Genomic DNA, 11841 nt, shown 5'->3' with positions numbered 1-11841 from the left:
GAGATGTTGTGGGGGAATTTGAAACGAGCTGTGCATGCAAGAAACCCCTCAAACATCGCACAGCTGAAAGAATTCTGCATGGATGAGTGGGTAAAAATTTCTCCCAGTCGATGTCAGAGACTGGTAGACAGTTATAAGAAACGCCTTCTTTAGGTTGTTTCTGCCAAAGGGGGCAATACCACCTATTAGAGCCAGGGGTGTACTTACTTTTTCCACATGCGAAATTTGCATTCATGTTTATTTAAATTATACAATGGACTACAAAATGTAAATGTTTCATGATATTTGTTATATTATATCACCTTTATCTATCAATATTATTGAAATGAAGATCAAATAGCTGTATGTTGAAATATGTTGAAAAAGTCAAAACTTTACATGGGGTGTACTTACTTTTTCACGTGACTGTATATATATATATATATATTTTTTTTTTTTTTTTTTTTTAAATCAAATTCCTGCGTGGGGAATTCTGACCCAATACGGGACTCGAACCACGGACCTCCATTGATTACACGTCAACAGCCCACTGCGCTATTGAGCCAGCCGTAATCTCCTCAGAACTTTCTACACTTAACACTGCGAGCTTTATAATGGCCGATGTCTTACATGCCTACTCGGCAGACCCCGAATGTTAGTGTATGTGTGTGTGTATATATATATATATATATATATATATTTATATATATATACACGAGTGCTATTGAGCCAGCCTAAATATATATATATACATGTATGTATGTATGTATATACCCCCTATAGTATATATATATTTATATATATATATATATATCTTGGGGCCGACTCAGAAGAAGACCTTTGTTGGTCGAAAGCTTGTCGACAATTAAAGATCGACGTCCTGAAGCTACGTCCGCGTCTTATTTAATCTAACGATTATTTATTCAATGCAAATGAGACGCCCTGCTCGTACTGTGGAGTTTCTACTATTTCTTACAGTTATATATATATATAATTATATATATATATATATATATATATATATATACATACAGTATATATATATATATATATATATATATACTATATATATATATATATTATATATATATATATATAAATGTATATATATATATATATATATATATATATATATTATGTGTATCTGTAATCTGGTTCTCCAACCTAATGAGCGGACAACATGACGTCATCGCCATGCACGTCCGCCTTGCCTGCAAGGCAAGCAAGGTGCAGTATCGCTCCCAGCAAGGTGCAGGCAGCAGCTGTATGGGACATCCTTGCTGGCGGTTCTCCACTGATGATATGAAGGTCGCATAGTGACTGATATATATATAATATATATATATATATATATATATATATATATATATATATATATATATATATTATATATATATATATATATATAATATATATATATATATATATATATATATGTATTTGTGTGTATGTGTGTGCCCTAACCATGACAACCCAAACCCAACGCACCCTCCCCTCTTTTTGCTGACGTCACCCTCAAACCAATCACCCACACCCCATCACTTCAGTCCATGGCCTGACCAATCGTTCCTTTTGGGGCGGGGCCTCACGGCCTTTCTTGATGCCCATTGAGAACATTTGGGGGCGGGGTTCCCCTTGCCGATCGGCAATTGTGATGGGTTTTCTGTCAGGCTTGTCTGTGTTGTAATGTGCTGAGGTCAAGGCTGGCCGAGGTGTGCTTTATAAGAACGACTAGCAGAGGTACCCGGCTTTGCACGGGAGTGGGAGGAGGAGGGGGAGGGGGAAGAGGAGGGGAGGGGAACGGGGGGGAGGGGGGAGGGGGAAGCGGGGAGAGGAGGGAGGGGAGGGGAAGAGGAGGGGAGGGGAATGGGGGGGAGAGGGGAAGGGGGGGAGGGGGAAGGGGAAGGGGAGAGGAAGGGTGCGGGGTGCCCAGGGGAAGAAGGGCCCCTCCCCTCCCCTCCCCCCCCTTTCCCTCCCCCCCCTCCCCTCCCCCCTTCCCCCTCCCCCTCCCCCTTCCCCCTCCCCCTCCCCCCCTCCATCCCTTCCCCCCTCGTTCCCTTCCCTTCTCTTCCCCCCTCCCCTCCTCCTCCCCCTTCACACCAGGGGGGTTGACTCAGCCTGTCATCCCACCGAGGTCGGAAGTCGGAACTCATTGTCGTCAAATAAATGTAGCCTGTATGTTTCACTCTTTGTCACATGCCGTTGGTCCCATGTCAATCGGATGAAGTTGAAAAATTAACGTTACGAAGGTTCTCTGGGACGTACTGATTCCGAATAATGAAGTTGAAAAATTAACGTTCCGAAATACGCTAATTACGCTAACAGAAGCGCTGGAGGGAGCACTGCGCTCCCTCCCTTAGATTCCCTCCCTCTTCTGCTAGCGCTAATTACGCGTAACACACTAATTTTAAAACCCGAAGTTTTTTTAATTTTAAGGTGTGCTGTAGTCAGAAGCGCTAGAAGCGCTGCGCTCCCTCCCTTCGAATCCCTCTCTCTTCTGCTAGTGCTAATAATACGCTAATTTTAAAACCCGAAATTTTTTAAATGTTTATGTCTCCGTGACATTCCTGGGAACATTCCTGGGACCATCCCGAGTCGAACAGTACTTTCCGCTCGCAAATCCGTCCACGGGTTCTCGAGATCTTAGAGATCATAGATACATAGATCAGGACCAACTCTACTTTATATATATAGATAGACGGCAGACTCTTGGTTTTTAGAAGCTAATTAGCTGCATTATGATCGGATGTCATAACGCCTAACGGCGGCATAATTTTTTTGTTTCAAGCCAAATAAACATGAAAACAATAAAAAAGAAAGACAAAACAATAACTTTAATAAAACACTCAACGGGATCTGTCCCAAAAATTGTGCGGGAAAGGACGTGATAAAAGCGAAAAATAAATGTCAGAGGGGTGATTCGAACCCCGGACTCTGAAAAGATAAGGCGTCATGCTAACAGCTCGACCACTTCGACCCGTCATTTCCGGAAAGCTATTTGTGAGAGTGACTTGAAACGAAAGATTATTTTACGCGCTGCTGAAAGGTATTTATGCGTTATTATTTATTCGCTAGCAAGTGATTATAAATGTTTATGTCTCCGTGACATTCCTGGGACCATCCCGAGTCGAACAGTACTTTCCGCTCGCAAATCCGTCCACGGGTTCTCGAGATCTTAGAGATTGTAGACCCGAAGTTTTTTTAATTTTAAGGTGTGCTGTAGTCAGAAGCGCTAGAAGCGCTGCGCTCCCTCCCTTCGAATCCCTCTCTCTTCTGCTAGTGCTAATAATACGCTAATTTTAAAACCCGAAATTTTTTAAATGTTTATGTCTCCGTGACATTCCTGGGACCATCCCGAGTCGAACAGTACTTTCCGCTCGCAAATCCGTCCACGGGTTCTCGAGATCTTAGAGATCATAGATACATCAGGATACAGACACAGAGGCCAACTCTACTTTATATATATAGAAGGGAAAAATCACAAGGGCAATTATACACTGGGGATTATTCTTAAGCCCTACCCTAATTTGCATAGCTCCACCCCCCGCATGGAGACACATATACTATCTTACCGGACATGTGGCCCAACGGATTCCCTACTCAGTTACATGGAGGTTATTCTTCTTCTTCATGACATTCTGGGCATGCTAATCTATACAATTCTATCTGGACGAAGGTATTTCATTACCCACCCCCCACAAACGTAACAATATATACACACACATATATATACATATATACTGTTGTGGTTGTGTTATAAAGGCAAACCCCCTATAGTTAAATTGCATGACAACATGTAGCCTGCATTAGTTATTTATGTTTTATTGAATGTAGAGATTAGCCCTTTCCCATTGTATAGTAAAAAAAGACCAAATATGCATTGAGTTAGGCAGGTTGTCAAACCCTTGTGTGGTTCAGGGAAGCCATGTTTTTCATAAGCAGAACGGCGTGGCCAGAAGCACAGGCCCACGTGACCAGTGAGGGGGCAGGAACACGTCGCCATGATGCGACAAGCCTCAGCCAATGGGAGGCTCTGGAACATTTTGAGGGGCGTGGGCGGATCTGGTAAAAGCCCACGCGGATCGCAATTTCAGTCTCTTTTGCCTGGGATTTCGCCACGTCGACGACCTCTTGCTCTGTTCTCTCTTTGCCTCGTGGACGACATCACTCTCTTGCTTTTTCACATCTCGCATGACACGTGTTTGGCCTTTGTGTTCTTGTTCTTGGCTTCTGCGCCGATCTCTTGCACCATCCGGCTGACCTGCAAGCGTTGGCTTTCTACAAGACTCACCTGCGCTGAAGTTCATCTACCTGCGCTGAAGTTCATCTGCCTGTGCTGAAGTTCGTCCGTGCCAACTCCGAGGCGGCGGTTCGTCCTTCGGACCTGACCTCATCCAGGCTGCACGTGAGGACCGAACTGCGCACACCAGACCACGTGGCCAATTGCGAGGCAATCCCAGCACGTACATCGGTACGCCCTTTGTCCGTGTGTGTGTGTGTGTGTGTGTGTGTGTGTGTGTGTGTGTGTGTGTGTGTGTGTGTGTGTGTGTGTCAGAGTGTGAAGGCGCCAAGTCGGGGTTATTATTAGGTAATATTTGTTAAGGTAAATCTTCGTCTCTTTCTCTTTGCCTTCCAAATAAAAGGCTGTACATTTTGTTCTTACTTCCAACCTGTTCAGTACGTCTTTTCTCCATTGGCCTAGCATCATCCGGGACCGAATTTGGCTAGACTCAGGTCCATAAATCTCGTGGGGTAAGGCTCCTTTCCACACCGTGCAAAACCGCTCGGCATCCAGAAGGTGTGGTCTAGTGGTTAGGATTCGACGCTCTCACCGCCGCGGCCCCTCGTACCTCCGGACCCCGCAACAGTACATGCATACACACACTAATGGCCGACACAACTCATAAAGCTCCAAACTCCCACCTATCCACCCCCTAAATGTCATCATTTTAAACTTACCTGTACATTGACAAGCCCCAGATTTCGAAGATGTCCTTTCCAGTGGTGTTTAGAAGCACCCAAACCATATTCTTGTGTCTACCTCAAGGAAGTCTGCCTGAATGTTGGTAATGACGGCATCATCTTTCCTATTGCAGACACATCCATTAAATAGATCACCAAGCCTGCCACCGCACCGTCCCACATCGTCGGCGGAGTGTGTGGTGGGTGTTATTCGGGTAATAAAGATAATCGATCAGGATGGGGTTGACCACAAGATGGTGGAGCCCTGGAATCTGCTTGAAGCCCTGGAGGGAAAAAGTGAGAGAAAAGGCCTCGGATATATGGTTCCACAGACAAGAGAAGTGAGAAATAAAAGAGCCGAGATTGGTGTAATCAACCTGGATTTTGGAGGTTTAACCAATATGGGTTTAACCCATATTGGAAGGATGCATGTAATTGTGTATCATTGAGTTTCTGTGGAGGATTGGAGGAGAGCAGTGGGACCAATATTGGAGAATGATGTCTACTCCCGCATCATTAGATGCCTATGGCTGCCGAAGCAGTTTCTTGACCATTGGGCACAACCCTGGTCAGGGCGTCGCTCCTATGCAGGACACTCGAATAGCACATTCATCCCAGTAACCTGCTACTCAATTCGCTGACCTTGGAAGGATGACAGGCTGAGTCAACCCTACCTGGTGTTAATTCAACGAACAACTGGAATTTCAATTCAGGACCCTGGCATCCCAAGCCAGCACCCTAACCGTTAAGCCAACACCAGGCTTGACATTGGAGGGTAGATGGTAGAAAAAAGATAGACCATCAACCTGCCTGCAATGTGAAAGTAACAGACTTTATGCTTCGGCTTCATCATGGGAGATTCCAATGATTTTGAGAGTTTTATATGCCACAGAATCCAAGATCGACATATATCATGCTGGAGCACTAGCCCATAGTGGAGAGCAGTACTCCAATGAGATATGGACAAGGCCTTGAAGACTGTGAGTAGCTCTTATTTTCCAACAAAGACATGGATCGATAGAGGATGCCCAGGTGGTGCCTCGTTTAGGAGGGCAGCTCTGCTTTCTGGTCAGCTCAGGAAAGGTCATGGCCGATGGTGAGGATTTTCGGGTTATTTTCAAATCTGCGGTTTCGTTTTCCCCTTTTGTTGACTTTGTTGCATTTTTTTTTAATCCTCCTTTTTTATCCTTATCTCTATTTTGAGTTTGCTTTCAGCATCCATTACCTCTAGGTCTTTATTTTCAATTTTGTATTATTTTAATTTTTGGATTCTTCTCATTCGCTTTTGGGCTTAGATTACTCTTTCTGGATTGTTGTAGTCTCCGTTTCCATGGTGGTGCCTGGTCTCTGTCCATATATATATGTCCAATTTGCTCTTCTTGTGAAGTCGTTTTCCTATTACATATTCTTGAACGAGCAGTGCCGCTGCAAAGCTCATGGTGTTGAATTCCTTTAAGGGGGATGATTTTGGTACCAATCTATTGAGTCCTTTGTTGGTAATCTCTGTGTATGTGTATATGTGTGTGTGTGTATGTGTGTATGTGTATATGTGCGTGTGTGTGTATGTGTGTGTGTGTGTGTGAGTGACCCACTCGTGTGTGTGTGTGTGTGTGTGTATGTGCGTGACCCACTCCCCCATGTGTGTGTGTGTGACCCACTACCCCATGTGTGTGTGTGTGTGTATGTGTGTGTTTGTGACCCACTCCCGTGTGTGTGTGTGTGTGTGTGTGTGTGTGTGCATGTGACCCACTCGTGTGTGTGTGTGCGTGTGTGTGTGTGCATGTGACCCACTCGTGTGTGTGTGTGTGTGTGTGTGTGTGTGTGTGTGTGTGTGTGTGTGTGTGTGTGTGTGTGTCTGTGTGTGTGTAACAATCTAATCACGTTTGTATGAGTGTCAAACAAACACTTTTCTTGGTGAAATAAAGTTAGAATCATATGTCCCATGAAATTCAGCAATTGTCCATTAACATTGACCTACAAGTTGTAGGTATTTATTTCCAATCCCCAGTTGATGCAACATGCATATTGGATGTTGGATATTGTACACAAAGTACTCTAACATCATTACAAAGTGCTCCCATGAGCATCGATTAAAATATGTAAAAAGAACAACACAAACAATGTTTTTGGAATGCTGCAGGAAGGTATAAAGTCGATCAGAAGAAACACCTTGAAGGAAGAAATCCCTTACATTTTTATTCCTCAGATAAAGCTATATGTTGAAACATTGGGACAATTGGTCGTTATTCATTATTCCTACACTCAGTCATACCTAGATCCTCCACCTCATCTGGCTGCTCCACCATCTCCGTCGCCTGGGTGTCTTGGCTACTGCCTTCCGCCTCATCTCCGTCTTCCCGGCGTCGTTTGCTTCTGGCCCTGGAGGGGAAGCGCTCGGCCAAGACGGTCTCCAGGTAACGTTGCACGAAGGTGGTTTTGAAGCGAGGGTGAAGGCCTTTGGCCAGGAACAGGTAGAGCAGTGGGTTTATGCACGCGTGTGAGTTCGCGACGCCGAGCAAAATGAGCTTCGCCAGGAAAAGTGCGGCAAAGTCCACGATCCCATGGTGCTGGCTGATCAGAAGCCCGGCGCTGATGAGGTGCGTGAGGAAGAAAGGCAGCCAACAAATGCAGAACGTCACCACGATGAGAAGCACGAGGCGGGTGGCGCGGGTCGCGGCGCGGGCGACCCTGGCATCGTCGCGGTCCAAAGCGGAGGACCTGGCCTGGCGAACGTGCCTCGCCACCCCACAGTAACAGGCGCCCATGACAGTAAATGGCACGATGAAATAAATGGCGAATGTGATGAAGGCGTGTGACACAATGAAGTGGGTGATGCTGGTGAAGTCCATGTACTCATGCAGGTTCTGTGAAAACCACACAAAAAGGTCGTGGGGAGGGTGGGTTCATTAATTTATTTTGGATAGTGACCGATAGAAAAGATCATTCTTACATTTGGGACAAGATATCAGTACAACATCAACTTTACGACCTCCTGTCGGTCGCTTAGCTCTTCCATGAGCCTCGATTGAGCCTTCCTTGTAAAGGAAGATGCTCCAAAGTTGCGCACTCCTGGAAGGTGCAATCGACCAGAGATCATTATGAAATCGAATGGTTCAACAACTTCCTAAATCACTAAAATAGGTTCTTACATGGCTCAGATCATCAGCTCAGATCATCAGCTCTTTTTTGTTTTACAAAACTAGTACACCGCACCCTGTGTGAGCAGCAGTAAGGGTCATGTTATTATCCTCTCTGTGGCATATAGATTACAGTAGATTTAGGCTCGGGTCCGTTCGTCTGGGCTCTGGGGTGACGCACTAAGCACAAAATGCCTCAAGAACATCTGGTTTCCTCCCTTTCAGTTTCATGTTAAATATCAGTAGCAACGTGTTTGTGCCAAAAAAGGTAATCATCCAGGTTTGTCGGTTATATTTCTTTTACTTCTGGTAGAGGTGCCCCATGAACCGCCATGATACACGTTAACATGGTGTTTGTCCAAGGAGGAAGAACCCCTTTGGGATTGGGAGGGGGTGGGAATTAAGTCTAAGGCTACAACCTCCATTGTGTGACCCTTAGTCCTCCTGTCAAGTTTGGTTAAGATTGCATAAGCAACGACGAGTAACGATTGGATAAGTCCCAGAATGCATTGCTGGCAGAGAGACAGATAGACAGACACCAAATTGTGTATTTTAGTATGATGTATAAACTCGGACAATGATTACACATCCAAAAGGTTCATCTGACAATGTCGGCAACTTTGGTGGAATTGGCGACTTTGGCATTCCGCTCTGAGTCTGCGAGGTCGGGGATTCAAACTCCGGCCGAATCATAACAAAGACTTTATAAAGATCTTTGCTTCATTGCTTCATATTCAGTATTTAAAAAGTTAAGAGCACGGGCAATCCCCATAGGTTGGCATCCATGGAGAGGAGGAAATTCCTCCTTAGGAAATGTCCCTGCTGAGTGTGGCGTGAAAGGCGGCACTGTTGTTGTGACATCACTGGTACCCAAGCTACCTCGGGAAGTGACGTCATTTCCCCCAAGCTCAATGACTGTGTTTGGATCGTGTATTTGTCTGTATGTCCATGTTTGAGAGATGTGGATGTGTGGCACCATCACAAAAACAAATCAAATTTCAATTGCACAAAAACATGAGTAATCAAATTTTTAAAACCTCGATTCAGCTAAACATTTTGGTCTCACTATGTGCCATGATCTTTCCTGGGAAAACCACATTTCCAAGCTGGCCGCTAAAGCCAGTCGCCGACTGGGCATCCTCTGTCGGGCGAAGTCCTTCCTTGGCACACCTGAGCTCCTCGCCACATCCAAGGCTTTCATCCGCAGCTCAATGGAATACTGCTCTCCCCTCTGGGCTTGTGCTCCTGGCTCACACCTAGCTCGGCTTCACGCTGTTGAGACCAAAGCATTCAGAATCATTGGAATCTCCCGCAATGAAGCTGATTCTGAGGGCCTTTCACTCACTCACCGCAGGCAGGTTGGTGGTCTTTCTGTCTTCTACCGACTCCTCTCCGGCCTTGCTCCCCCAGCTCTCTCTGTGCTCTGTCCCCCAAATATTCCTTCAGGACGCACAAGATCTGCCAGCAACCCTCTTCTGGTTAAACTGCCAAAATGAAGACTCTCTGCTCACCTTCACTCCTTTGTTCCTCTTTTCTCCCACCTCTGGAACAAACTCCCTCACTCTCTTCAATCCCACTCCTCCCTCCAGGTCTTTAAAACAGCTGTTCACCACCATCTCTTATCTTCCCCCATCCAAAACCTTGATCTCTTCTTCCCCCGTTAATTCACCCCAGATCCACTTTTTTGAAATTCCGACTTCTTTCCTGGAAGTCCTAGCAGTGTCCATGTATTTTATACCTCTCCCACCTCCCCCCCCCCCCCACCCCCTTCCCGTGCCTTCTCCCCCCAAGCCCTCTCCCTCCCACAGATCTCTCGATGTCCCTGCTCTCAAATGTTGTACTTGTGTGCTTCCCTCTCTCTCCCCATCTTGTTCTCCCACTCCCTTTATCTTATGTTCTATGTGTCAGTTTGTCTTTTTGTGATCAATGTTAGCTCTTACACGAGCCTCGATCTTGTATACAAAAAAACAAAACAACAACAACATGAACTGCATGTATGAAGCTCGATTGCAAGAGGCAACTGCAGTCAAGTTGTGGTTAATTGTTAATTTGCGCACATTTGATCATTTGACTGTTGGCGTCTTCCGTGCTGAAGCTGCGTCACTTTCACGTCGCATTGTGTGGTCTCTTTGGTATCTACCGCTTCCTTTCTGATCTTGCACCCTCCGTTCGGTCTATGCTCCGTCTGTGCCAAACGTATACCAGTCCATTCAATATACCCCCTCCATACATATACTCCACAGCCAGTGGCATCGATAAACCAAGGTGGCATAGGTCCAGTGTGACACCTTGAGCAAAGCCGAACCTCGACACTCTCTCCCGCAGCAATCTGCCCATTAGGAGCAGTACGTCTGATGCCATCTTACGTCTACGAGGGCAGGACAAACCGTCATCTATCTGTCAATTTTGACTGGTCAGCACTTAGCCGTTTGCTGTGCCACCTTTACGCACACTCGCTCTCACTTTGAGCTTTCTCGTGCTCTGAACCAATCAGTTAGCGATAATTAGCTGACCCTGGCACAGGCTTACCAGTGCGGATCTTGCCAACTCGCTTCAGGGCCAGCATTGTTCATTTTGCTAATCCTTGATCTGGCCATTCAGGCCGTGAGTGGCCAAAATGGGCTTGAAGACCCTTTCCAGCTGGCAATGCCAGTTGCAAATTCTTACTGAACCACCCCAATGTCACCCGTCTCCGTCATTTCGATTCACATTCCAGTGCCTCAGTGATGAATAAAGGCTTTTAGAATCACCCCCTTCTCTTCATAACTCCTGCCAACCGAGCGTGCTCCTAAACTCTTTCCTGGAAGATTTGTTTACATGTCCATCATTGTGCTGCCCCCCTCGAGAGCCTCGTTTCCGTGCACCGGTCGACCCCCGGTTGAAAATCGTGCCGCCCCCTGTACGGCAATTCCATGTCGTGTAGCCATCCAGGTTTGGGCTGCCAAAGCAAGCTCGCCCACATGTTATTTTGCCACCTTGCCAAATGGAGCAGATGTGTGATGGGATGAGGGCCGGCCAATCAGGTGATGTGTGGACGTATACGTTTTGAACCCAAATGAAAGGTACGATGCCATTGTTTAGTCGACAACAATCCAAATAGGCAGAAAGCAAGAGGGAGGCTGCAAAAGATCTGGACGTTTTTCAATACGAGACGATATACACAATCCAGGTTTGGAATATCTCTCTGGTGAGACGAAGCATTTCTATTGGACTTGGCACCGCAACTCTGAGCATGACCAACGACTCCGGTGGAGCTAATGAAGCCCATACAGTTTGCTGACAAGGAACCGCTAACATCCATAAAAAAACAACCACTGGATGGAAACAAACTTTTCACTGAGCTCAGCGAGAGGATCATATGAGGGCTGTGAGAGAACTCGGGTCGGAGCAGCGCCATTTTCAACCCCGGCTTGAGTGTTTCTTGGAATAAAGGTAAGGGAGCAGGAGACAAGAGGGGGAGAGAGAGAGAATAGCATACAAGCACAACAACAGTAGAGAACAGCAACAGTAGAACAACAGTAGGGTCGGTAGATCTGTGGAAGGAAGAGGGCTGGTGGGGTGAAGGGGCGTGTGGGGGGGGGGGGGAGGGAAGGGGGATAAAGCAAATGAACACTGCCAGGAATTTCAGGAAATACGTTGGACATTGAAACAGGTGGATTTGGGGTGTTTTAACAGGGGCAGAAAAGATGAAGGTTTTGGATGGGGGAAGATAAGAAATGGTGGGGAACAGCTGTTATGAAGATCTGGAGGGAGGGGTGAGCTT

The 11841-nt window shown here is 46.1% G+C and overlaps 1 protein-coding gene across 1 annotated transcript in view; it reads right to left on the bottom strand.

Annotated features, from left to right (window-relative positions):
- Positions 1-6904: 6904 nt before the first annotated feature.
- Positions 6905-11841, bottom strand: part of LOC137432271 (chemerin-like receptor 2) — a 39403-nt gene continuing 34466 nt past the window's right edge. The window contains exon 3 of the mRNA XM_068124066.2: positions 6905-7805. Within this exon, the coding sequence (XP_067980167.1) occupies positions 7185-7805 (621 nt within the window). The 3' untranslated portion in view covers positions 6905-7184. The remainder of the gene's footprint in view (positions 7806-11841) is intronic.

The sequence above is a fragment of the Myxine glutinosa genome, chromosome 8 (assembly GCF_964187855.1).
Source record: "Myxine glutinosa chromosome 8, kmMyxGlut1.1, whole genome shotgun sequence".
NCBI classification, from domain to species: Eukaryota; Metazoa; Chordata; class Myxini; order Myxiniformes; family Myxinidae; genus Myxine; species Myxine glutinosa.
Note: the sequence above shows the minus strand (reverse complement) of the source record. Positions and strands in the feature narration are given on the sequence as shown.